This window comes from Anoplophora glabripennis, unplaced genomic scaffold (assembly GCF_000390285.2).
Source record: "Anoplophora glabripennis isolate ALB-LARVAE unplaced genomic scaffold, Agla_2.0 scaffold941, whole genome shotgun sequence".
Lineage (NCBI taxonomy): Eukaryota > Metazoa > Arthropoda > Insecta > Coleoptera > Cerambycidae > Anoplophora > Anoplophora glabripennis.
Window position 1 is genome coordinate 47,532 of NW_019417042.1, and position 27,531 is coordinate 75,062.

The 27,531-nt window shown below is 31.8% G+C and overlaps 6 protein-coding genes across 8 annotated transcripts; 3 read left to right on the forward strand and 3 right to left on the reverse strand.

Moving 5' to 3' along the window:
* Positions 1-3,128: 3,128 nt before the first annotated feature.
* LOC108915207 (dehydrodolichyl diphosphate synthase complex subunit Nus1) lies at positions 3,129-4,132 on the reverse strand. Its single transcript, XM_018721183.1, has 2 exons — positions 3,722-4,132; positions 3,129-3,670 (listed from the first exon to the last, which is right to left on the reverse strand). The coding sequence occupies exons 1-2, from the start codon at positions 4,023-4,025 to the stop codon at positions 3,234-3,236; spliced, it is 741 nt and encodes a 246-aa protein (XP_018576699.1). The 5' UTR covers positions 4,026-4,132; the 3' UTR covers positions 3,129-3,233.
* Positions 4,133-4,441: 309 nt separating this feature from the next.
* On the forward strand, positions 4,442-5,582 carry LOC108915205 (aminoacyl tRNA synthase complex-interacting multifunctional protein 1). The gene is made up of 3 exons (XM_018721181.2): positions 4,442-4,589; positions 4,642-5,139; positions 5,196-5,582. Exons 1-3 carry the CDS (start codon positions 4,443-4,445, stop codon positions 5,481-5,483), a joined length of 933 nt encoding a protein of 310 aa, XP_018576697.1. The 5' UTR covers position 4,442; the 3' UTR covers positions 5,484-5,582.
* Positions 5,583-6,149: 567 nt separating this feature from the next.
* LOC108915200 (arginine/serine-rich protein PNISR) lies at positions 6,150-16,008 on the reverse strand. Of its 3 annotated transcripts, none has more exons than XM_018721174.1 (11): positions 15,935-16,008; positions 15,419-15,884; positions 15,138-15,355; positions 14,115-14,269; positions 13,921-14,010; positions 13,760-13,868; positions 13,522-13,575; positions 12,895-12,989; positions 11,553-11,709; positions 8,267-8,869; positions 6,150-6,358 (listed from the first exon to the last, which is right to left on the reverse strand). In XM_018721174.1, the coding sequence occupies exons 1-10, from the start codon at positions 15,957-15,959 to the stop codon at positions 8,286-8,288; spliced, it is 1,953 nt and encodes a 650-aa protein (XP_018576690.1). In that variant the 5' UTR covers positions 15,960-16,008; the 3' UTR covers positions 6,150-6,358; positions 8,267-8,285. The 3 variants fall into 3 exon arrangements, with proteins under 3 accessions (XP_018576690.1, XP_018576691.1, XP_018576692.1); XM_018721175.1 differs by having other exon boundaries at positions 15,941-15,998; XM_018721176.1 differs by lacking the exon at positions 6,150-6,358 and having other exon boundaries at positions 8,544-8,869; positions 11,572-11,709.
* Positions 16,009-16,402: 394 nt separating this feature from the next.
* LOC108915206 (ATP synthase mitochondrial F1 complex assembly factor 1) lies at positions 16,403-17,453 on the forward strand. The gene has a single exon (XM_018721182.2). The coding sequence runs from the start codon at positions 16,551-16,553 to the stop codon at positions 17,391-17,393; it is 843 nt and encodes a 280-aa protein (XP_018576698.1). The 5' UTR covers positions 16,403-16,550; the 3' UTR covers positions 17,394-17,453.
* Positions 17,454-17,833: 380 nt separating this feature from the next.
* On the reverse strand, positions 17,834-26,752 carry LOC108915199 (exocyst complex component 6). Its single transcript, XM_018721173.2, has 14 exons — positions 26,553-26,752; positions 26,334-26,499; positions 25,994-26,280; positions 25,841-25,943; positions 25,716-25,788; positions 25,483-25,652; positions 25,266-25,433; positions 25,009-25,215; positions 24,779-24,957; positions 21,757-21,948; positions 21,458-21,695; positions 20,967-21,108; positions 20,722-20,908; positions 17,834-18,118 (listed from the first exon to the last, which is right to left on the reverse strand). Exons 1-14 carry the CDS (start codon positions 26,645-26,647, stop codon positions 17,992-17,994), a joined length of 2,334 nt encoding a protein of 777 aa, XP_018576689.1. The 5' UTR covers positions 26,648-26,752; the 3' UTR covers positions 17,834-17,991.
* A 273-nt stretch (positions 26,753-27,025) lies between these two features.
* On the forward strand, positions 27,026-27,501 carry LOC108915208 (transmembrane protein 80-like). The gene is made up of 2 exons (XM_018721184.2): positions 27,026-27,245; positions 27,297-27,501. Exons 1-2 carry the CDS (start codon positions 27,032-27,034, stop codon positions 27,488-27,490), a joined length of 408 nt encoding a protein of 135 aa, XP_018576700.1. The 5' UTR covers positions 27,026-27,031; the 3' UTR covers positions 27,491-27,501.
* The last annotated feature ends 30 nt before the right edge of the window (positions 27,502-27,531 follow it).

A 27,531-nucleotide genomic window follows, 5' to 3' on the forward strand; every position in this document is an offset into this window, starting at 1 on the left:
AAAATCCCGATAAACAAAAACGGCTCTGGTCAATCCAAAACTGCATTCAGTTCCTCTGTAGCTAGATTAGTACAGTCATTGAAGCTTTTCAATTCCGAATTCTTTGAAACTGAACCGATCGACTTGAAATTTGGCAGATAGTCAGAGAAAAGGTCAATGAACATTAGTGACATAGCACCGATTGACGCTTCCACTCTGTTGGGGGTTAACACCCCTTCTCGGGGGTGGAAATTTTTTTTTTAGAGAATCAAATATTGAGCAAAAAATATTGAAAGAATTTTTTCGAGAAATCAATAGTTTTTTAGTTATTCACAATTGAAAACTTGGAATTTAGAGTGAAAACAAAAACACTTTTTCAAAGTAGTTTTTACAAATAACGCAGAAACTACGCATTTTATTAAAAAAAGTGTAATGAACAAAAATGTAGCTTATAAATAAACAAAGCAAATCATTTTTTAAAAAGTGTTTACGTCCTATACAAAGCGAAATATGGTTAGTGGAAGGGGATTTGTTTTAGGGGAAATACTTGAATCGATGTATTCAACGTCAAATAACGGAAAAGGATTAATTTTATGTGTATAACGCTCCTGGAGTTTTTTATAGTACTCTTTTTGAGTACTACAAAAAACTTCAAAATGAGCACTTGTAAAAGTTAATTAGAGCTAAATTGAAGGAGTTATCGTCAAAAACAGATGGGTTGCTCATATTTTTTAAGGAAAAATTAGTAGTAAACGTTGTATCATTTCCGCCAGAATTTAAATTAATCGTAGACCCTTTACAATTAGTTTTGTTTTAGTGTTTTTCATATGATCCTGAAGTTAGATTGGTTTAGAATGCGTATTTTTTTAATAATGTACGGTAAAAGTTGAAAACGTATTTTTTATTATTAAAAAAAAAATTGCCTTATTTATATAATAACTCTGAAACTATGAAAGATACATAAAAAATGATAGATAACAAAAATGTAACTTTCTTTTTCAACAAATATTTTGTTTTTTTTATTCCTATAGCATAAAAAAATAAAAGAGATATCGCTGCTTGAAGTATCCATTTTAGTGAAAAAAGACAAGTGTCTAGAGCCCTTCGATCCTTTCCCTTTAAAAAACGAAGGACTTCAAAGGTTTTATATGCAAACGATCTTACAGCTCTTGAAATTATCTTTAAAATGCTTTTTTGTAGGATACTATAGCTTCAAAATTAACTGAGTTATGGTAAAAAAACCAATGACATTTTAAAATTATTGCACAATTATAGCATTCCAAGATTTAAAACGTAATTTTTTATAATTTTTTTATAAGGGTTGAAAAGTGTTATGAGATACAAATTCTTTCATAAGCAATGAGGGAGTTTTTATTTTAAATAATTGCACCGTTAAAGCATTCCAAGCTTTCAAAAAGTAATTTTTTATCATTTTTGTCAATACAGGGGTGGTTTTTAGGGGTTGAAAGGGAAAAATTATTTTATTAGCTATAAGGTAACTTTTATTTTAAATAGTTGCACTATTTAATCATTCCAAATCTCTAAAAAATAATTTTTTATCTTTATTTTTTGCATAGGGGTAGTTTTTAAAGGTTAAATAAAGGTTCGAAAACATCAAATATATCATAAAATATGTTCGAGAACATGGAACATTATTTAATCTATGTGCTCGAACAAGATTTTTATCAATAAAATGCTTAAAACTTAATTTTTTCAATTTTTTTACTTAGGGGTAGTTTTTACTCCTTAAAAACAAAAAGCGTCAATCGGGCTTTTGTCACTTGAACTTGAGCCTTATTCTAAATTTTCATGCAAATCCATGCAATTTCAAAGATTTCGGAGGTTACAGTTCGGTGATTTTCAGCTTCAATTAGGCTTTTTTCGCGAGTGAAGTTGTATGTTGTGGTATTTGTAGTATGAGTGAGTGAAGAGATTTAAACTACCAAATGACAACTAAGATCAAAAGAGATGGAAATAGTGACTACAAGTCAGATATTTACCAATATTCAGTCACGAAAAAAAGCCTAATGACTACTAGATCAATTCTGCAAGATTTTCAATTTTTTTTCTCGACGGAAATGTTAGGCAACCAAACTTACACTGCTGACAATAATACGTATAAGCACAGAATATTAGCTATATATTCTGTGGTATAAGTTACTGGATCTTGGTAATTGCAAATGTTAGGCAATCAAACTTACAATATGACACGTACATTACATTATTATACAGAGTATCCTACAAACTCTATGACAAACCAAATTAACAAATCTTAAAACTATAAAAATTTCTTGTAAGTTATTTTAAATTTAACTCGCTGTAACGATGGAGACTAAACACTTAACAAAAACGTGTCCTTGCTGTATAAATCAATATATGTAATATTAAAGTATAGTAAAGTGTAAAAGTATCAATTTTTGAAAAAAAAATCATGTCTGAAATAAATAAAATATTCCTTCAAATGTTTTATTAACTTGAAATGAATAACAATTTCCATTAATTTTGAACACCCTGTGTTTTAAAAATGAAGCGTTTCAAGTTATATGTCTATATGAACATTTTTTTATCGAGACATAGAAGAGCCTATTAATTTTAGTTACATCCTGTATAATAAATTGGTGTAAACCACGTGTTTGACCCATCAGAATCAACAACTTTTATCTAATACATTTTTTCCAAAACTTAAATTTTTCGGTATTTTGCACTCATTAAAAAACGCTGAGTTGCCTGTGAATAAAAAAAATATAAGTAAAGTAGAATGTTTAATGAAATGATTCACAAACATTTTTTGCTGGCTAAAATACTAATATTAGAACAAATTGGTTTTTATTTTTGTGCTTATTACTAATTCAGTGTCTCTTACAGCAACGGGTGACAAGAATTACAATTTTTTAAAAATTGTAACATCTTAAAACTCGAGCGGTACTTGAAAAAAAAAAATCATACAAAAATTGTTGCTTTTGAGAAATTAATTAAATGGAGTACAATTTATTTCCGAGACATTAAAATTAATTAGTCAATAATTTGGTGACCTCACTGATAACACAATTGTTAAAACTTAATGGGTGCTTCCTGTTAAAACATGCAAGTAAATATTTCTTGAGTGGTGCAAGCAAATAGATGATGTAGAATAGGAATTAAAATAAAGATTGAAACAAGATGATGCAACTTTTTATTCCAGTGATAATTTTTTTTACAATCAATAAATATACCTCAAAAATAATAAATATGTACAATTAATTTAACATAGAACGTTACTTTCCCAGCCTTTGTTCACATTTACCGTACTTTACCAGTTCTCCTATAAATGATGGAAACGTAATATTATGTAATGATTCTATCGTGAAAAATTCAGTCACACGTATCTGCCATGGGGGATAATTATAACAACTAAGTGTTTTACCACAGACCAGCCCCAAATCGGGGTCTGGGAACTCGTAATATTTACGTAAGCCCTCCGATATACTACCTACACTAAACTCTCTATTTTTAGTTAACGAGATCGCTTTTGTTAAGTCCGCAACACTCTTTTTACCGTCTTCTTCAGTTATGATCTTCACGTGAATTCTCTGCCCGGTGAATCCATTTCTGTATGTGGAATGTAAATTGCTATGCCATATCACATGGTCCTCTTTGGCTTTTCTTCGATCGACTTCATATCGAAGTTCATCTTCGTTCTTCTTTAGTGTACCTAAAATATTTCTTATTAAATAATGTTTCATAATATAAAATAGTCATTAACCTTTGTAATCATAGAAACTGATAAAAGAAATTTGAGTAGCCAGGCACCAAATAATTAAATTGGCCAAGTCTTTCACAGAAGGCTCCTCGTGGCCCACTAGCACCGTTAAATGAGCCGGTGTTTTAATTATTTTATGAAGTTCAGTTTTAATTTGTTTGTGTTTCTTAGATGCGGGTAAAACCTCGTGACAAATAGTAATAATTGTGTTAACAACAAAATAGAATGCATTATGAACGTATTCAAATATTGTATATATACCGTGCACTAATAAATACAATGTTCTATACATATACATTTTCCACATCTTTAATCTATACTAGCACTTTATTTACATTCTGTGCACTTATTAACCATTCTTAATCAAGAAACCGAACAACTCGACACGAGACACGGCATAAACTCTGATTTGCAGAGCGCCTCCCTAAACTAACAGTCATATAGGGTTATTGATTTTTTACTCATGGCAACACTGATCAATAATTTTTTAAATAAAAAAAGAATTCAAACCGAAATTTATCCCAATTGAATGTACTTTCCAGTTATTTTAATACTACGCGTCTTTTTATACATAATGTATGAAATGTTTAAAGAAAAACGTCTTCATTTATAAATTTATAATTTTTATTAATAACCATAATATTAACAGTTGGTTGTACTGCATGAGAAAAGTCCCCTAGTATTTCTCCCGATATCATTTTGAGGTTAACGCCGTAAGTACGAAATGTCATGGTTTGTTTTAAATAACATTATCCATATTTTCAGATTAAACGCAAAACTTGTAACGAGAATGGCTGGAAAATCTGCTATGGAACGTGTTAAAGCAAACGCAGAGGTTGCCAAAAGAACCATCGATGAATTAAAAAACGAAGTAAGCTCTAACCCTCAAATCTCTTTTTTCCTCATATTTTATTTTGTTACAGCTAAGTTTCATTCATAAAGAATACAACAACATGTTAGCCCAGCAATTGCGGGAGGAAAATGCTCGACTTTCAGCTGCTGTTCAAGAAGCAATGAAGACGCTAGTTGAATTGGAAGAACGAAATGGGATTCAACAGATACCTATACCAAACCAGGTTATTTCTTGTGCATCCGTAAAAGAACAAGATACCATGCCGGATCCAATACCCTCCACAGAAATTAAAGACTCGAAACCAAAAAAAGAAAAAAAGGAGAAAAAACCTAAGGAGCAAAAAGAACCAGCTGTTGAATTACCAGTGGATATCGGTAGGCTTGATTTGCGTATCGGTAAAGTCGAGGATGTTCAGAGACATCCAGATGCAGATTCTTTGTATGTTTTAAAAATCAATTGCGGGGAAGATAAACCACGCACCGTGTGCTCGGGACTTGTGAAACATATACCCATAGATCAACTTAAGGATATTCACGTGGTTTTGTTGTGCAACTTAAAGCCGGTCAAGGTAGTTTTAATACTGCAACTTGTAATTTTAAATAATGAAACTATATTCTGTTGTAGATGCGTGGAATCACGTCCGAGGCCATGGTGATGTGTGCCAGTAGCGAAGCAGGAGTAGAAGTGCTGTCGCCTCCAAAGGGTAGCAAACCGGGCGATTTAGTGCAGTGCGAGGGGTATACGAGACAGCCAGACGCCGTCATGAATCCCAAGAAAAAAATATTTGAAACTGTTGCGCCTGATTTACATACCAACGACGATCTTCAAGCTTGCTATAAAAATACACCGTTTCAGGTCGAGGGAAAAGGACTTTGCTTGGCTAAAACGTTAAAGAACGTTCCCGTTAAATAATTTTGTTGCAAGTGATGTTTTGTTAAAGAATATTTAAGTAAAAGATTTTTTGTAAACCAGTTCTTTTTAAATTATTGAATAAAAATTAATCTAATTGTATTTTTTTTAACCAATTGATTGAAATCAGTTTTCATGGAGCCAATATGATGAATGAGTGAAATTTGCTGCGCTGGTTTCCAACCATTTGGTAATGTTTTTTGGTTTTAACAATTTCATAAAAACGTTTTGTTTCGGAGCTTCGTTGGCGAATTTTTGAAGGATGTTGTCAGATAACACCCGAAATGCTTGGAAATTGTTCGGAAGTGGAGGAAAACCAATTTGAACATTTAATAAAATTTTTTTTAATTCCGATATTTTCCCGGTGGGTAGTTTTAATTGGAACACCCTGTATAGTTGAAAGAACCTATTTCTATAGATTAAGTAGAAAGAGTCCAGTATAAACTATGGGAACGCAATGATAGTCAAAAACAGGAAAACCGGGAATATTTTTTTTTCACTTCTTGAATTTAACAAAACTAATCAAGAACTGATATTGATTGTATAGCTGGTGCGTTGATTTTTCAATTTTAAAGTAGTTTAGAAAACCGTCACAGGCAGAAATCAAACAACGAGTAAGCAACTTTTATTTTTAATGCTTCGACTCTTCTTATAATAAAACATTGCATCTTTGACTTAAACATGTATTTTTAAATTTCAATCCACAGAATCCTTAACTCACATATAAACTATTTTAAAGGAAGACCTACAACTAAAAAATAATATGGTGTCCAACCATACAGTGCCTCGTTAAAGCGGAAAATATTTACATGTATGTATAATGAAACGGAGGTACAATAAATTATTTCAGAATGGATTTGCGGGATTATCCTACCCACCTGAAGATAAAAAATCTAATTAGGTCAGTCGATTTCGTTAAAAATATGCAAATCACTGTGCACAAACTACGGAAATGAAATACGAGAAATTATCACAGAAAGAGATATGTCAATAACTGTTCCTGTACACTTATCGCTACAGTTTGATACTTAGTTTGACAGTCGTGATTCTACGTCCAAAAAAAAAGTTTAAATGTCTTTTGAGCTATGAATATTAAAGTAACATGTTTCTGAAATGATTTTCTTGGACAGGGGTATGATCACTATAAAAAAAGTATTGCATAATTCAAATGCATAAAAAGTCGACTCTTACAGCTGTAGTACTGGGTATTTTTATTATGACCTACGTTTTACGGCCAATAATGAACAATTTTAGTTTTCGCTGGATTTACAGTTGCCATAATGGGTATTCTTATTGATGTAATTTTTGTATGTTGAGTGTGTGTAATATTACAACAGATGTGGCCGATAATGAATAATTTTGCTTATTTTAACAGAAATATATATCTAAGTGAAAAAAAATTGTAGATATCTAGATTTTAGCAAGCGTTCTAACGCTGACAGAGCAAAATATAATGAACTTTTCAGTGATTTAAATATTTGTACATGTTTAGTTCGAGCCATGCCTGTCAATTGAATTTTCTAATATATAAAATAATAAAATGAGGTTTGGGAAATGATATTATTGGACTGGGGTTCCTATTATGATAAAAGACATAAAAAAATCAAATGCAAGAAAAAGTCGACTCTTACAGCTGTCATACTGGGTATTTATATTAAATTATCTAATTTGTACGTTCAGTGTGAGTAGTATTCTAAAGTAAATAGCCGAAAATGAACAATTTTATAATTTTTGAGGAAATATATAATTCAATAAAAGATTTAAAAAACTGCAACGGTCGGACCAGCGGGAAAAAATTGTGGATAACTGTAGACGAAATTAAAGATAGGAAATATTATAAAATAAAACATATTTTTTATGATTCCGAAATCATGAATAAAAGAAACGGGACAAATGCCAAACTCTACTTATCACAGTGGCTGTTTTTAATTTATTATTAAATATGAGCTAGCGATTAAGGTTTTTGTTTTTTTTCTCTTTTTATTTTCATTTTTAGCTTATTTTGATTCATATACAGGGTCTAACTTTAAGTGGAGGTCAGTTTTTTAGGGGTAATAGTACGTGTTCCCCTGAATACGAATCTGAAATTATTTTATTTTTAATCAAATAAATAGTAGAGTTATAATTCGTTTTTTTAAATGCACTTTAATGCTTGTGTATGCCGTCACTGTATGTTCATGTATTACACACAAATACATTAATTGTAGGCAACCTCCAGTGTATGTGAAGGGAGATAGTGTAGGTCAATGTAAGGTGTCAGTTGTTGTTCAGCATTTGGAGACATCTAAGAGTGAATTTGAATGTTTTTCATCGCTGGAAGCCATCAACAGACTATGTATTTTTGTGTGTACCGACACCCATCGCTTCGTCACCGTTGACCCACACTATCTCCCTTCACATGCACTGCATTGCCTACAATTCACATATTTGTAATACACGAATATTACAGTGGCGGCGTACAGAAGTATTAAAGTGCGTTTTAAAAAAACTAACTAACTAATTCAGGGAAACATGTACTATTACCCATAAAAAACTGACCCACACTTAACGTTACACCCTGTATCAAATCACAATTTTCCCATCATTACATATGAAAGTGAAAATTGAAAATTCTCGTAGAAATATGTTTTTCAATCAGTAAAAACAATATTTTTACACCTTTCTTCACACATTATTTTCAATTTATGAAAATTCAGGTCCAAATTTTTGACACAGACAAAAAAAACAATCATTTGCATATTTTTAAAGCTGCAATGGGACAGGCCTATTGGCAAAAAATATACAACCTTTTCCATCCACGGTAGATTAATGTCTCTGGGACCTCTTACCCCTGCCGCTACTAGAAGACCTCGACCGTCTCCTCCTCGACCTCCTACCGTTCGATCTGGACCTCGATCTCTTGGAATACCTACTCCTGGAGACGCTTCTCTCCCTGGAACGTGTCCGTCGGAATCTTCCCCTCGACCGTGACCTTGTACGCGATCTTTTTGATTTTCTGTACGAGGACGACCTCGACCGTCTCGATCTCGAATAGGACCTCGACCTCGATCTCCTAGAAGATTTCTTTTTGGAGCCGTTCGAGTCCCTGCGAGACCTAGAATCCGATCTAGAATGTCTCTTGGGCGGCGACCTCGACCTAGACCATCTGGAACTTAAAGAGTTTTGGCGTTTTTTGTCGGGGCTTCGGCTGCGCGAGCGACTGTGCTGCTTCTTCTTCGATTTTTTGTGCGAATCGTTACTGTCGGATGAGGAGGAACGACGACTGTTTTTCGATCTGTTATTCGAGTAATCGCTACCCTCCGACGACGAGGAGAAGGACCTCGCCCGGGACTTGTCGTGGAAATTTCGAGAACGCGGGGGAGACTTTTCGTCTGTGTGATATTTGCGGCCTGCAAATTATAAATAGGCGGCATGATTCTAACTTCTTGCACAATTAAGACCTGCTATTTCCGTTACGGAAATAAATTTTGTTACATGGGATGTAACTGAAATATTTGGTGGGCAAACTTTAATGGCAGATTCTTTGTTACAAATTGACTAATTTTAGAAACTGGTGAGGCAAGCTAATAAATTTTAATGGTTAATTCTACTCATAAATTGCTCAAATAATTTTTATGCTAAAAATAAATTAATGTTTTAACAGTTTTAGCAATAATTGCCCTAAGATCCTTTCATTCATTTTAAAAATGTTTTATTTTAGAAACATGTAGTAAGTAACATTTTTAGGAAAAAAAAATAAAAGGAATCAGAAAATGTGGGAAATGATGTCTTCCGCAACAAAGAAAACCCGGAGAACCATCAAAACCCGGAGATCTGGCAACCCTCATACTCGAAATTTTGTACCGGTATTACAGCTTACGGTACAATACGATTCGGTACATTATCTGGTAATACCTATCGGCAATGAAGTGAAATTTAATAGGCCAGTCAAATTGTTGAAAATACCTCGTTTTTTTGCCAAAATTTTGCTGAGTAAACAAGGACACATAAAAATTAGGAAAAATTCCGTATAATTGAATGAACTACTTTATCCCAGATGAATGTTAGGACATTATTTTCAAAATGGCGTCCAAAGTTTGCAAAAAACAGTTTTTTTCATTTAAAAAAAATCTAAACATCTTAGAAAAAATGTTTTAGACAACAGTTGTAGAACTTTTTATAACAAAAATTTTAAGCCCAATGCCAATTGATAAAAATGTATTAGTTATTGCAAAAAACAACTAAAAATTGCATTTTTTAAAATTTGTCTAAAACAAAAAAAGATTTTTTACGAAACTTTCAGTCCTTTGCAAGTAGAAAAAGTGCATTTTTGTAAAATTGCAAAATATTCGAGTTTTTGCAAAAATTTTTCGAAACACTTTTTTCAAGTTTCAATAAATCATACAGTAATGCACTTTCGTGACCCATCTTGGGCTTAAAATTTTCTCCAGTTGTACTTTCCTGTGCAAATTGCAAAATAATTGGAAATATGCGAAAAATATATGTACCGAAACTGACTTTTTTTTTGGTTGAAAAATGTAAATCTTTTTCTTATAGTTGAAATTTAATCGGAATGGCATTATTCCCATTTTAAAGCTCACGTTTTTTCATGAATTTAAAAAAAATGTCCTGCGACCAACAGGACCCAAGAATTTTTTCTTTTCCAAAAAAATCGCTTTTATCATTTAAATCATTTAAAAAATTTTATTAATATTAAGATCTGAAATTTACACATGTTGTAGTTGAATATTTTTACTTCAATATAAAAAATACTCCGCAATGATTATTCCCTTTTTTTACAGTAAAGATACTACTACTAATGAGAATAAACGGACCGTTCCGATAACGGAACCATTTTTTTTATTAATTTGTGACATAGAATCTATCACTAATGTTTAGCCAAGTATTTTAGTTACACCCAGTATATTCAATACTAAATGTACTTAACATGTAAAAAATACAACTATTTGTTAATTATACAAAAAAAGCTGTTCTTAATTATTTTTCTTTTATGATGGTTTATAAGATTACTTTTTTATTAATGAAATCTACTCAACATAGCAGAACACAATTAATTCATGATTTATTTAAATTGATATTACAACTTCTGAGGATAAAACAAAACTGTAATATACAGGGTGTCTCACTTTATGCAGGCCATTTATACTTTGAGTAAAAAAAAACAAATCAAACGTGTTTATCAAAAAGGCCCTAAGAATGCGCATATTTGGAAAATAAAATTTCCTCAAAATTGAAAATCCTACTTGTGCTATTATTTTTTTTGAGGTACGAATTTTTGAAAGATTGTAATAAGAATTTTTTTTACACGCCCTAAAATACCCTTGCGCTAATTTCTATTTTAGAAATGTAACGTTTTTGGGCATAGGCAATTATTTAATTTTTTTAACATTTAATTTATGGCTTTTCTTGCAAAATTAATCTTTAATAATAAATAAATGCAGTTGGTCAATAAAAAACTATCGCTAAAACAATTATTTAAAAATTATCATCTAAAAATAAATTGTAGCAGGCTTAGAACTCACAATTTTGAAAGTTTTATAGTCTCTAAAAATGCCCATTTTTAGTCTGTTTAACGGAAATACTTCAACTTCATTTGTTTTTCATTTACTAAAAAAAATGGTTGGTATCCATAAATCGGGACATCCTGTATATCAATACCGAAACTCGATTTTAAACTTTTTAAAATTATTATTTTTTTAAACCTCTCTTAAAGGCTCTTATTTTGTAATATTTAATTTTACTTCATCTCAAAATTGGTACACGTTGTACTGTCATAAAAAGAGATTCAGTTATATATTTCATTCGAATATGAATAAAAAATAAAGGAACAAATACAACTACTTCAAAATTAAACAATAAAGAGACCTTCTGTGGAATCTCGAGGAATACCACATCGAAGCTACTGCCAAAATTGTTTGTACATTACCTTCACAAGATTACTATTTATAATTTCCGTATAATACACATTAGCATGTGCTACTAAAAAAACACCTTGTAGAGATGAACTTTTTAGTAGCAATGCTGTTATAAAATCGGACATCGGATTCATCTATGCGACCTACAAATACTGACCTTGGACTCTTGCGTCTACCTGTGAATCGTTATCCATAGATTCCGGGCTAGAAGACCTGCTCGCGCTGCCCGCCTTTCGCCTTTCTGCCTCCTCCAGCCTCTCCTCGATCTCCCTCTCGGTCTTCTGGAAGTCCGCCATTTTCCTTTTGATTGTATCCTGAAAATAATTAAGACAAGACCTAAAAATTGGAAACTTCAACCAAAAATAAGAAGTTTCTTTTAAAACATCAAGGACAAGAAAATTTCTTATATTTTACTTTTTCTCATTTTTAAATATTTAAAATTGAAACGCGTGTCAAAATTTACAGTGTAACTAAAATTGGTATGAATAAATATTAAAAGTCACTAAAAGTTACCAAAACTGGCGAATAAATCAGAAGCAGTTCTATATTCTCCAATTTTCTGCCCAATTTATGGTAGTTTATAAATTCTCTCTATTTGTGGTGTCTTCCTACATGTTACGATAAATTGACAGATTTAATAGTCAAATCCAAAAACTACACACTTTTATAATAAAAATTAATGATGATAACGCAAGAAATCGCAAACTGAATAGGGTGATAACATATTTTTTGTAAATTTAGAATATAAACAAGTGTCAAAATTGCAGTTTGTAACTAAAATTGGTATGAATAAATATTAAAAGTCACCGAAAGTTACCAAAATTGGCGAATAAATCAGAACCAGTTCCATTGTCTCCAATTTTGTGCCCAATTTATTGTAGCTAGAAAAGTGTCAAAATTGCAGTTTGTAACTAAAATTGGTATGAATAAATATTAAAAGTCAGTAAAAGTCACCAAAATTGGCGAATAAATCAGAACCAGTTCCATTGCCTCCAATCTTCTGCCCAATTTATTGTAGCTAGAAGTGTCAAAATTGCAGTTTGTAACTAAAATTGGTATGAATAAATATTAAGTCACTAAAAGTCAGCAAAATTGGCGAATAAATCAGAAGCAGTTATATTTTCTCCAATTTTCTGCCCAATTTATGGTAGTTTGCAAATTCGCTCTATTTGTGGTGTTTTTCTACATGTTACGATAAATTGGCAGATTTAATAGTCAAATCCAAAAACTACACACTTTTATAATAAAAATTAATGATGATAATGCAAGAAATCGCAAACTGAATAGGGTGATAACATATTTTTTGTAAATTTAGATAAACAAGTGTCAAAATTGCAGTTTGTAACTAAAATTGGTATGAATAAATATTAAAAGTCACTAAAAGTCACCAAAATTGGCGAATAAATCAGAACCAGTTTAATTGTCTCCAATTTTCTGCCCAATTTATTGTAGCTAGAAAATCGATAATTTATGTGGTACAATACATATTATTAATTTACCTTCAGTTCCGAGTCGGAATCTTTGTCGTTGCGCTGGTAGTCATCATCGTCCTCCTCGCTGCTGCTGCCGGAACCACCACCGTACATACCCAGCCCTATTATTTTATCGATTGATTAGAGCATATAATTTCCATATATAACATTTTATTAATTTAGCCTGTACGAGAAACTATAAAAAAAAAATTGTGGGACCTACTTTTCACTATATTTTTTAAAATAATTATTATCTGCATTCATTCTTCCAATAGGAGTTATTTTTTTTACTATTCAAGGTCACATTTCAAAGTTAGACCCTGTATATTGGAATTTTCCATGAAAACGTGCAAATGTTTTGATAGGATTTCACTTGCAATACTTTTTTTGCGATTTGTAGTGGAATTTTTAAATAGAATAAAACAATTAACTCCGACTAGAAATTACGAACACAAATATGTAGACAAAATCTAAAAATAACCAATATTATCTCTATCCTCTAAATTTTCCAAGAGTTAATATTCAATTTTCTTGAACACCTAACGGTTACACTTTTTTTTAAAAAGTAGATCCCCGAACCGAAACAGGTTTCGTTAAGTGACAGGGAATAGATAATAAAGAACGGTTTGGGGTGAGAACATCAAAACAACTTACCGAGTCTGGCACTAATGTTGGCACCGCTGGGTGCTGACGAACGATGATCTGAAGCTGAAGTTTACATAAATTTAACAACTGAGCCCCATTCACCCTGCCAACAGTCTCACAAATAACAAAAAAAAGAAAAACGAGCCCAGAGCCCGCCGTTCACTTAAAATCAAACGAGCTATAACTAACCAAGCTTTATTTTTGAATTTACAAGTGTCTACTGCTACTGCCTTATTCGCTACAATACCTTTGTACTTTTTCAAGAAACGCTGGTGCTCCTCCTTGCATATCGCCTCTATCTGACGGTTAGTCACGTTCAATAGAATCTCCGTCATCATTCTACGCACCTTCAACATCTAAAAAGTAGTATTAGTAAACGGGTTGCAAAACGCGCTTTCTACCACGTACGAGTTCATCCTGTGTGAGAGGGATAGGGTCGGGGGTGACCGCTTTCCTTCTGGCGTCTTTTTCAGAATCCGAATTCTCACCGTCACTCTCCTTAAAGTATAAAAACTCTCAGAACAGTTTGTTTTTTTTTAAGTTGAACTTCAACGAGTACAAAATAATTTTAAACAGGTTTTATGAAAAGTTCCTAAACTTACAAATTTACTCCTCTGCCTTTCTTTCATTGTGCTCTTTAGAATTTCCATTGTTTCTTTTTCGGTTTGTTTATTTTTTTGCAAAAATTCGTCCCTTACTTGTTTCTCTTTTTCCTTCTCTAACTGTTTTAACTTGTCTTTTTCCATTTTCTCTAAACCTAGATCAAAGTATTAAAGTACATGCCCAGTCGTTGCCTACAGCCTTTTAACATTGACGTAGGGTCACTGCGCTGGTTAATCGACCAACACTAGTTTTATAAACCTCAGACAGAAATAAGTGTAAATAAATATTATTTCGTTCCCGGTTTCCTTATTTTCGACTGTCAGTTTCAGTTCTAGTCATAGTTTTGTCTAATTTAAAGCTGTCCAATTGATAATAATGATAATAATAATTATTAAACTATTCTTAAATATGTAAGTTTTTTTTTATCGTTAATATATAGAATGATCAATATTAGATCGGAAAATGCACTTTTAAACTACATTTAAATTTACTCAAATAAAATAATAACTTAAAAAAAGCGTTTGTAAAACATGCATTTGCTGTTATCCTAACCCCACATTTTAAGAAATATTTTCACATACTTAGAAATAAAAGTAAACAATTTTATATGTAGGACTAAGCAAGTATATTTTATAAGAATATTTACATGTGGAGTTATATATATATATATATAAAAAGTTGGTATTTTCATAAATTTCAGTACCTAAAACCTTGATGGTTTGATAGTTTTTTTGTACCTATTTATTCGTTTTACTGCGGCATCTTTGAAAATACACAGATGACATGACATAATATTACCGTTATTTGACAAGCTTCAAATTATTCAGTTATTAAATTGATTAAATTATTTGTCTTTGTGGAAAACACTATTTCAAGAATATTTCGCCCTTAACTCATCAGTTGGAAGCATAATTCTTATAGATCAAGTTTTTGACCATTTTGATTTTAATTCCTCAATTCGTTTTTATAACTTTCTAAGAACTGTCGAAAACCAGCGCAGTAACACTATAACGGAGAATTACCTTCTCGAATCCATGCGGGTAACTGTTTTCTCTTGGCAGCATCCAAAGCGGGAGCTGGTGTATCAAGAGGTACCGGCATAGGGGGAATAGGTGCCGTAGTTCTTATAGGTACGTTAACTTTACTATATCTTTTGTTATGGGGCTTAATATGTTTATGATTGTTAGAACCGGTCCAATAGCCGGTATTATTGTACTCGGTATTACTACCTGCGTTGTAACTAAAACGTTTTTCAAGAGTTTTTTAAATAGCTAACAAGTTGAAAATACATCAAACTACTCACCCTCCAAACGGCACAGCATTGTCACTTGAACTTTCCGGTGGAGCAGTGTACATATTATTAGGAGTGGGTAATAGAGCAGATTTCATAGGTCCTATAGTAGGGGGTGGCGGAACACCGCTCGGTTGAACCCAAGAATTATTCCAATTCCAAGACTGACTCTGTGCGTTCCAGTTCCAAGCCTCCGCTCCTGGTGGAGGAGGTGGTTCAGATACATTCCAAGCGGGAGGTTCTTCCTTATCGTTTTCTACTTCCATAGGTGCTTCGCCTCCTTCGCTAGCTCTTGCTTTAGGTTTGTTATTTAATGCAACAGGTTGTTCCTCCGGAATAGGCGGAGGGCCTGCTTCTTTCATAATTATCCATTGTTGAGCAAGAGCGGCCCAGTCGACTTGATCGTTTGCCATGTTCTGGTAGGTTGAAGGATTTAATGCCCACTGAGGGTATTTCTGGGATTCAGTGGAGTCGCTTCCTGAATACATACTGTGTATTTGTCAGTCACACAATATTATATTGTATCACCTTTACTTCTTTTTGAATAGCGCATTATTTGTCAAAATATTTGCGGAAAAACAGAAAAACACCATCATGTCCTGCCACACAACAAAATTCTGATTCTGAAAACAGTGATGCCAATTACCAATACCGCCAGTTTTAATTTATGATTGGAGATTATTAGGAGTAGAGTTTTGAGGATAAATGTAATATGGCAAGCATTAGAATTTATTGGGATTCAATCACCAGTTTTCACTTCTTTATTTTATTAAAAACACATTTTATATTGGCCGTGTTTTTTTATTCGAGGCCTCAACTATTTCTGAATCTGAATGCTGATTGGTCAATTAACTGCAATCAGTGTGACTAACTGAAAAATCAAGTAAATAAAACATAATTATGGAATATGGAATGGACATTGACAATGTTACCAATTTAAGCAACTGGAAGTTTTTTTTGGTAAAAATAAAGGTTAATAATAATCCGTGTTCGAGTTCTTCATATACTCGCTTTGTCTATGATATACTCGTTCTCCGCACTTACAAAAATTCATCCAATTATATATCCAACATATAATTAGTTAAGAAATGAAATAGAAGAAATTAGCACTAGCTGCTCAAACACAGAAACGTGATTTAAAAAAATGCAACTAACCTCTTTTATGAGATCAATTCTCTTCAGAGCAACGTTTGTAAAAAGAGCACCATCAAAATCAATAATGACAACACCAAGAAAAATGCAGGAAGTACTGGAGGACTTAAAAGGCAACCCTTATTATGATAAGTATGCGGCTAAGATATCCCAGTTACAAAAGGAAGATCCAAACGAGTTTAAGAATAGAGTGGAAAGTGTTGACAAGAAAATCTCAAAGAAAATTGAGCCTTCCAAAGAGCGCCAATACTCTCAGCTGTTGAAACCTAAGGAAAGTATTAACAATCCAGCTCAATTTAAACATGAACCTTTGGATAAAATAATGAAGATTGATTTAATTAAAGATAAAACTGCCGATGAGGTAAAATTGATCTGGGAACAGTACCACCTACAAAAAGACTATTGCATAGCGGCCACGATCCCTGCTAAAGATTTTGTTAGAATGAATGAAAACAGTACGCAATTCCCCACATTTTTATTTGCAATACCAAGAAGTCAGGGTTACGAATTCATAATGTGCCAATTTGCTCAAAATTCTGTACATTTTACACCGCTTCTCTGTTATCAAGTGCATAAAGAGAATGCTCCGGAGTGTCTTACCATAACCCACTACGATGAATTTAAAGATAGTAAAGAAATCGTCTTGATGAGAGGAGAATATGACAAAAACGTCATCGATGCAAGGGAGGCTCAGTGTCTAGCAAACCAATTGCAGATGTACTACGTGCAAGATGAACCTGAAAAGAGGAAGTTATTGGAAACTTTCACACGAAAACCAGACAAGTTTAAACACATGGACCTCATTAAACAAATTGAGAATATATCATTGACATGAATATTAACTGGAAACTAGTGTAGTGTATTGTAAATAAATAATAAATAGTTCAATATTTTATTATTTATTTTAACATTTGGGAGTACAAATCCTTGTTTTCATAGACAATTTTGGATTTTACAGTATAAAGTTACGATTCGATGATACATTAAACTTTTCTTAACCGATTTTATTGATTAAAAAAAAAAAAACGCCAATTCCGCAATTTATTTATTTTAAATATACACAAAAGACAAATGAGTATTTTGACTGTAGATGGAGCATATCGTCACTTGTACATATACCATTCGATTACACTATTTTTCCAGAATAAAAAAGATGCAGAAGAAAAGTCACGTTTTCAGTTTTTTTAGGAACGATTCTTCTAGTTCAAGGTATTTAAATAAATCTGAAATCTTAAAATTGTACATTTTTTGTTTAGAGAAGGAAGACAAACTTCGTGATCGTGTAAAGAATTTATTTTTTAAACACGTCGAAATTAAAAAAAAATACTACTGAAATAATCATAATTACATATATAATACATCCTACTGTAATAAAAATAAACAATACTTGTATAAAATAAATAAATTCTGATAAATAATCTTTTTACGAGGTATTATTTTCCTGGAGGTATTTGGGACAATTGCCTTAATTGTTTTAGTACGGTTTCCAATAACTTCTTTTTGTCTCTTTCGCTCTTCTTCAGGACAGTAAACATAGTCTTCTTATCACCTTCTTTCAACCTTAAAGAAATGAAATAAAAAAAATCTGAACTTGCAAGTTAACGTCTTAAGGCGACAAATCAAGTAAATTACTGGTTCATAACATTCACCTACAACTGCCTATAGATGTATTTTATAGTTTTCACATTACCGACAGTGACTTGGGGTTTTATCTAAAAATTGTAATGGTACTTAAAAAATAAAATTAACATAAATTTACAATGTCTTTTACGAAGTATTTTTCGTGCGGTCTCATTAAATTCTTTTCTAAATGTGTCAGTTTTTGCAAAAAAAGAAATAAAAATAATCTTTCTTTAAAACACAAATTACATAACGCGTTTCAATAATAATTCGATGCATCATAAACAAAACGAGAATTTATTCATGTCATATGAAAAATATTGCATAAACTTCAAAAAAGTTTTTCTAGTAAACACGGAAAAAGTTTTGTTCCACAAAATAGAATTTTTTGTTTTTGATTGTAATATACAGGGTGTTTGTAAATAAGTGCGAAATATTTTAAGGGGTGGTTGCCGAAGTTATTTTGTGAAAAAAAGTTTATATATAAGCGTAGGTCGAAATATGCTTCGTTTCCGAGATACAGTGTTTAAATTTTAATTTTTTATTTATTTTTATTAATTATCTCAGAATTTTTAAGATATTGACTCGAAATTTGATGGCTGTATTTTATTTAGAAATATTGATAGCAACCTACTAGATAATGTATCAATAGAAATTAAAAATACACAACTTGGAATAAAATGTTTTATTTTTTTTCCTCAAAAAAGGTGCATCCTATGAAAAAAATTGAAAAGATAGATTTCATTCAGAATTGGAGGATTTTTAAAAAAATATAAAACAGGAAAAATTCAGTGGCATACTATTTTTTTTATTAAAAAAGGTTGTGGTATTCTCGCACGAACGTCACTGGTGCAAGTAGAAATATTTAGATCTCCCCAAAAAATGCGCATTTATCCTTCCAAAACGTTTTTCAAACTTCGAGTCAATATGTTTAAAACTCATTGAAATAATTAATAAAAATAAACTAAAATCTTAAATTTAGATACACTCGATATCTCAGAAACAAAGCATATTTCAATCTACGTTTATATGAACTTTGTTTCACAAAATAGCTTCGGCAACCACCAACCAAATATTTCGCACTTATTTACAAACACCTTGTTTATATTTTTTTTCAAAATTAATAAAGGAGCAAAATAAAAAAAACCATAACTATTTAAAATATTGAAAAGTGTCTGAAAGATATTCCAGGAAGGTTGTAAAGTTAATTGCAACAACAACAAAAATGAACCTCGCAATTATATTGGACATTGAGCGGAATATTAGTTGAATTAAATAATTCAAGTTGAGGTAATTTTTTTTCGAAACAATTCAAATTTCTTTATGATTTTGAACAACTTTTAATGCACAAAAAACTTTCAAACTTTTCTAAAAATTTAACGTTCTTATATATATATATATATAATTATAATATAAATCAAGAAAATAGCAACAATAGTTTTAGGAACAAGAATGAAATTTCAAAAATATATAGATATGAGTATATATTTTTTCTCATAAATGTAAGTAAAAATATTTTTGGCACACAATCGTGAGACAAAAAGAATTTACAAGACACTAGTATTTTTTTATAAATGCAAACTTTCTTGTGGACACTGTATAACTGACCTAAATGGAATTATCCGATTTTTAAGTTATACATTTGCAGATTCAAAAGTAAAATGAATAATAAAAGCAGTCACACTACTATAGTTTTTCCGATGTCAATTGAAGAACCAACAGATTGATGGTATGTACCAGGTTCGGTCGCTGACGCAGCAACTCGGCATTGAAATATTTGAAAAACTTGTTCCCATATTTATTTAGCCATACCCATATACAGGTCTGGGCGAACTAAACGTTGAGGTGATAGAAATGTATACGCTCAGTTGAAGAACGCGAGTGCGGGCAAAGGAAAACAATCACAGTTACATTGGGCTACTGGGCAATAAATCACAGCAGACGACAAGTGGCTGATAAATTGCCCAGCAGTGCAGTGCAGCAATGCGGAATTTGGTGTGAATCGGGCAATTTTATTTTATTAATTTATGCACCTTCTATCAATCATTCATATTACAATTGCGAAAGGGAGAAATAAGAGGGATATTTTGTTTACTAATATTATCACAACATGGCATTTTGGAGACCTTTTGAAAGGGAACAAAACGAAATTTACCACCAATATAATAAAATTGTTTGACGACATAAATAATTAAAATATGTTGTTGTCAAACGAACATATAATAAAAATTTTCTACACATTATGTACAAATTATTATAATATTTTACCTTTAGCAGAAAATTTTTTTAGGGACGCCTATGAAACTCATAAAATTTTATTACCAGACGTTTTTTTGGATGTTCAACTGACTTCGGAAAGACTATACAGGTAGAATTCCAATACAGAACTCTTCAGTTTGAGGATCATGTTTATAACTTTTGATAAAACCACAAAATTGACGCATTTAGCAAAATGTCTTTACTGTTGTATGGTGAGAGATTAATCAACCGCGTTATGAGTTTTTTATACCCAAATTGCGTCCTTAATTCTATGCATTACTCACTTTTCTAACAGCACAATGGCTATCTCCGGATTGACCTTCTTGTATTTACTGGTTTCTTGGGCGTAATCGTGAAAGTACGTGGGCCAGTCCCAGGAAATTAACAGGTCCAATATTTCCCTCAACTTCCCGAAATAAGAAAGAAGCGCGTCCTCCTGCAAACCCTTCACGGGTTCCGAGGCTGCGAAAACTAAAACGTAAGAGCTAAAAAACGGTTCATACACACGAAACTTCGTTTTAAGCCTTACGTTCACACTGAAGAAGATCCAGATTAAGTTGGTTCAAGGCTCCCATGGAGATCTGCTTGATCTCGTCGTTCATCAACATGGCAAACAAGGAGTTGGCGATGTGCTCGCAAGCCGACTTACAAGCTATCTGAGCCGCCTCTGGCTAAAAATTCCTACGTTACTAATTGCAAGTAAAATTTATTTATGTTTTAAAATCATTTCAAGTTTTTAATAAAAAGTACTTGTTACTGTTTTTTAAAGCAATTTAGTTCCATTCTCAGTGTCAACGACCTATGACGCTGGCCAAGTTTAGGAGGGCTACATAATATCAATCCATCTGATGAGATATGACAACAGGGCGCCAAAACGGCCAAGAATGTTCCGCCTTCCTTTTATTACATTTATTTTAGGTCTCACTGTACTGATTTATGATGCGTTAGATTAAAGGTAAAAAAATCGTTTTTCACAACGAAATTTGTAAACAAATAAGTCCATTGCAAATAAATACTTACCGGTATGTTCGTGAAGCTTTGAAACGTCGTCTGTAAAAACGCGATGAGGTCCGAAATATAACTGGAAGCGTGTCCTTTGGGTTCGACGAGCAACCAGTCATAATTTTCCAACTCCAAAAACTCGTCTATCTTCTGCTTCAGTTTCTCGCATATCTGTCTGACGGCGTCCTCTCTGGCGACCCGGAACATGGCCGGTTGGCTTTGCACCACACCGGTCGTTACCACCCTAGACTCTTCCCTAAGAGATAAAAGATTAAAAGCTATTTAAAAAGCAAGTAAAGCCCAAAAAAAAGCTTTACCCGGTGATATTCGAAATAAATTGATCCAAATACACGTTGGCCTCCTCTAAGTAACCAGTGTCCACGATGATTTGTATTATTTCCTGTAAGTTAACGTGTGGACTTCTAAATGTGGACGATAGGCAGCCGCTGAAAGTTCTGGTGAGAAGTAGATTCATCGATTTTCTAATCATTTCGTCGACTTCCACTTGACTGCCAATAGAAAATTACTTTAAGAATACTAGTCCAGGCGGTATCTGTTTTAAAAAGTGTATACTTGTGTAAAAGGCATATGATCGGAGATTTTTTCTTTAAGGGCTTCTAAATAACATCGGAAATGATAATTTTTCTATGCAAATAAAAAAAAAACGTGGGCTTAATTGTTATTGCAAAAAAGTATAAGAAATTGCAAAAAAATTCATTTTTTTCTTGGATTTCTAGTCGACAACTTGGCAACTATTCGTTTTAGACAAAAATGGAAGAGGAAAAAAAGTTTTGTAATTAAATTTTGAACAAGATAGAGTTAGTTGCAATTCGAAAAAATAATTATTGTTGTTGCAAAAATCAGAAAAATCATTTAAAAAATTGCAAAATATGCTCGTTTATTTATCAATTTTTTTCAGACTCTTGAATAATACCTAGGATCTTCATACTTTTCCCAATTAAATTCTTAGTGCATAGAATCATCACACCAAATTTCATCCAATTCGGTTCCATAGTTTTTACATAGTAATTGTTTAATTTTTTTTTAATAAAAAATTTTCAAAATCAAATTTCTAAAAATCTAAAGCCTTTGAATACTTGAAAATTTCACCACAAAAAGAAGAGCTCTCAAGCTTTAAAATGATTTTTGAAAAATTCAAATAGGAAGATTAGGTGAGCCATGGTGATTGTTTAAACATTTTCGCAATTTTCACGCTTTCAAACAATTGCAATAATTTAATGTTTTTTTTTTCAATTTTTTTTTAATTTTAGAATATGGTTTGAAAGTACTCGGAAAGACGAGTATTAAAAAAAAACCTGATGATCCGCCCATTATTTTCGGAGTAATAGCCCATTAAAGTTAACCCTTATTTACAGCAATACTATAAGGGTATAAGGGCTGTTTTTTTAACTAATAGGTTTGTCATTCCGAGTACTTTCCAGATATAAATTTTCAAAATTTGCAATCACGGGCGTCCCATTTAAAATGTCACTCAAAGATATTTAAGACCACGTGAAATCAATGAGGTGAACAAACACACAGCTACTCCGATATTAATTCTCGAGTTCAAAACTGCGACGCACGGAAAAATTTCACTTATCTCAGCTTCTAATGAACCAATTTCGATGATTCATTTTTTAAATCGATGTCTTGCAACTTAAAAAATTCAATTATCATATTTTCAACTACCTTTTATTATTAATTGTCGGACGTTTGACATGCCGATAAACAGTTACTTTAAAATATGATTAATTTATTATGTTTATTTATTTACTATGTTAATATATTCACGACCAAAATTTTTGCATGTTGCACTAGGTAATACTTGTAAGTTTGTTTAAACATTATAAAATTGTTAAAACAATAATTATTTAAATAAACAACTGAAAATTGGTATTAATTTTTAATTGTACGATAAATTTCTAAAAATCTTTCAAATATTATTACTCACATAAATTGTGAATAATTATAATTTTAATTCTTTCATTTATTTTTAAAATATTTATCTAAAATTTATTTTTTATTTATATAAAAAAAGTATAAGAAACTCTTGGATACTTCAATAAACAATACACACTTTTCATGATTTTTCAAATTTTAAAATATTTATTTAAATTTTTATTGACATTTAATCTAATCTAAATCTTTTACAAGTTGGTGATTTTTCACATGCCTCATCAGTATTATCACAATCTATTTCGTTTTCTTTTCAATTTTTTATAACCATGAATACAATTTATATTTTAAAAAGCTTCGATAAACGAAAAAATAATTAAAATATACAATAATTAAAATGTCAATTTTCAGTTGTTTAATAATAAAAGGTAGTTGAAAATATGATAATTGAATTTTTTAAGTTGCGAGACATCGATCTAAAGAAAAAATCATCGAAATTGGTCCGTTAAGAGCCGAGATAATTGAAATTTTTCCAAGCGTCGCAGTTTTGAAATCGAGAATTCAGATCGGAGTTAAAAAAAAATTTGAAAAAAACATTAAATTATTGCAATTGTTTATAAGCGTGAAAATTGCAAAAATGTTTCAAATCACCACAGCTCACCAAATCGTCCAATTTGAATTTTTCAAAAACCATTTTAAAGCTTGAGAGCTCTTCTTTTTGTGGGGAAATTTTTAAGTATTCAAAGGCTTTAGATTTTTAGAAATTTGATTTTGAAAATTTTTTAATAAAAAAAAAATTAAACAATTATTATGTAAAAACTATGGAACCGAATTGGATGAAATTTGGTGTGATGATTCTATGCACCAAGAAGTTTAATTGAGAAAGGTATGAAGATCCTAGGTATTATTCAAGAGTCTGAAAAAAATTGATAAATAAACGAGCATATTTTGCAATTTTTTAAATGATTTTTCTGATTTTTGCAACAACAATAATTATTTTTTCGAATTGCAACTAACTCTATCTTGTTCAAAATTTAATTACAAAACTTTTTTTCCTCTTCCATTTTTGTCTAAAAACGAATAGTTGCTAAGCTGTCGACGAGAAATCCAAGAAAAAAAATGCATTTTTTTGCAATTTTTGCATGAGGAAGTGTAGAAAGGTAAATATAATTTTTATTTACTAAAATGAAAATGTAGATTCAAATTTAAAATTCCAAGACCAAACTCGAAGTTTTAATTTGGAAATACGAAAATACAAGTTAACACTAGAAATTTCAAGTAAAAAACTCGAGTTTGATTATAAAACATCATGTCCCAAACTCCAAATTTCAATCCAAATTCAAAATTTCAAATTGAATTGAAATTCAAAATTTGCTAACCATAAAAAAATTAAAAACGATGGACCTTTCCAAAGTTTCGAATAATTAAAATCCGTATCATTACCTCAAATTTAAATCTTCGGAAAACTTCAAACAGGCGTATATAAATTCCTTCACTTGTTGATAAACTTTCGGAACCATGCTAGAAAATGGAAAACTGTGCGGGAACGTAACATCGTCGGGTAAATCTGCGTCCCAAGGAAAAGACGACAGGATATGATCGAATTCTTCTTGATCGTGTACCTAAAAAATCAAGTTTGTTCTGTTTTTTTTACACTTCTCGTAAATAATTACCTTTATGGGCTGAAAATCTTCCTTCGATAGAATCTCCCTGAAGACTTGCACCCACCTTTGCATCAAAACTTCAGTGTAATGATCCCGCAGCTCCCTCACCAACTCCCATAGGGGTTTCACGGAATAACCGTAGTTCCTCAACGTCGTACAGAACAGCATTATCAAATCTTTTATTCTTAAGATTAAGGTCGCGTCCGTGCAGTACGCCTGAAAATCAAATTTGCTGCATTTGATACGAAAAAGAAAATTATTTTTACTGAGTGAGTTTGTAGAGCAGTTACAATTTTCGTCAGTGCCATAGACCACATGTCTTCGAGAAAGGCTTTTGTTATTAATCCCCTTCCAGTGTTAAGAACGTGATCTTCCAAAATGAAGAATCCTAGGACTGCGTAGATATATAATTGGTAGCTTTCTTCTGACTCGTGCTAGAAAAAATTAAGTCAATTTTGAGGATTTTACGTGATTTTTACGTACCATATTCGTAGGTGGTTGCAACACTAATCTGGCTTGTTTTGTCCTCTCAGCTCTGTAATAAGTTTCGAAAGTAGAAGATCTACCAAGAACGTGCGCTATGTGAAGTCCTCTATAAATCGGAGAGAAGTCGATTAATTCTTGAGCGCTTAAATCTTCTTCAGAGAAATGGCCTAAGAATTAGAAGTAGTTGTTAATCTAAAAATAAACATTTATAAAACACAATAGACAGCTACCTGGTGGTTGTGGTGCAACCCTTTTCTTTTTTCTACCGATGACGGTTGGATCACTAGCTAACTGCTCACTAGTCTACAAATATCAAAAATTCAATTAAAATTATTTGAAAATTGTGAATACTTACATGTCTCATGGCAACCTCTCCAATCTTCGGCGAAAACTTCCTAATATTCTCAAGAAAATCTTTCAGATCCGACATGGAGGCCGCCTCAATTTTTTCACGATACCTGAACAAATTATATTAAGAAAATAAATAAAACGAATTTACTTTCCTTACTTTGGAATATTTTGCTGCAGCTGATGAGAAAATCGGTAGTTCGCAACATGTGGCAAATGCAAATGTTCCAGTTCTTCAAGCGTTTTGAGAGCCGGATAATAGCGTTTTTCAGATATTTGCTTTTGTAGCTTTGAGTATGTAGTAAATACGGGCAAGCATAGATTCAACTGAGCAATAACGACTGCAATGTTACTTTGTACCTTTCTCGCTTGTAGCAAATCCGAGGCCGATTTGCAAATACCTTCTGCTGAGACATGGACTTGTTTATCCAAATTAACCACTTGGTTCTAGAAGCATGACTCAAATAAAAGGAAAATATTTATATTAATAACTTCCTTACATTCAATTTATTGGACTGCGACCTGACCTCCAATAATTCTCTAACGGATTCAATGAAACCTTGATAGTAAACATTGCAAAGCCTTTCGATATCTTTGTCATGATGTTTTATTCTATCCTCTAATTTCTTTTTAAATTCTACATGTTCGTCATTGTCAAAAATTGCCCTGGAAGGAAGTTAATTTAAAATCATGCAAATATATTCATTTCCATTATAAACCTAAAAGTAGGACCCCAGTAATCATCTATTCCTTCAATTTCTTGTAGATATAAGTCGTGTTGAGAATTTATATCCGAAATATTACTCTTTTCCATTATAAAATCATTAAAAATAGTTGTCTAATGGGCGTATTCCATATTACTTTAAACGTAAAAACAAAATTATAGGTTATAATTGTTGTTTAAACTTTTCTACTTCTTCTTCCAATGTCTCAAACACAACTATCACAGATCACAGAAAACAACTAGTATTTTAATATTTTTATGTTTCAAGACGATAAAGTTAATAACTGATGCATAGTTCAGGTGCCTATTAGGCACTTTGTATCGCATATGTGGCGCCACCTTAGAATTGAAATACGCGCTCCATTTCGTTTATTGATCCAAATCATCCAAATGTAACACTAAAAGCTGTACTTACCACACACTACCCTGACGGAGTCTTTCAATACAAACAATTATAGTTTAGTTAACAACGTAATGAACACGTCATTAACTTTTGAGGTGCTACTTTATTTGAATTCATATTACTTTGGATTATTTGCCGTTTGTGAAGTAGGAATGAACATCGTGAAATATGTTAACTTCAGCAGTGAACATCATTTCTCTACAGACTTTGGTATATTAATGGCTGTGTGTGTAATAGAGGTGTTCAGGGTTATATTAGCAAGAAGAGGAAACCTTACGGAAAAAAGTATGTGCGTATGCGTTGTATAGAGAATGGTCATAATAAATTCTGTTACAGATTGGCCGGTCGTATTAGCAATAATGTTGACAATCCCATCAGTGCTCGGTGTGGTTTATTTGATGATTTGGCAAAGCGAAGTTTTAAGATTTGAATACATAATTTGTACCATCCAACTAGGATTGTGCGTTTTAGAGATCATTACGGGTATTTTATGTCTTTTCCCATGTTGTAAAGCTCCAGAGTACTATTAAGATAGTTAAGATACTAGAAGATTTATTTTGTGATTTGTTTA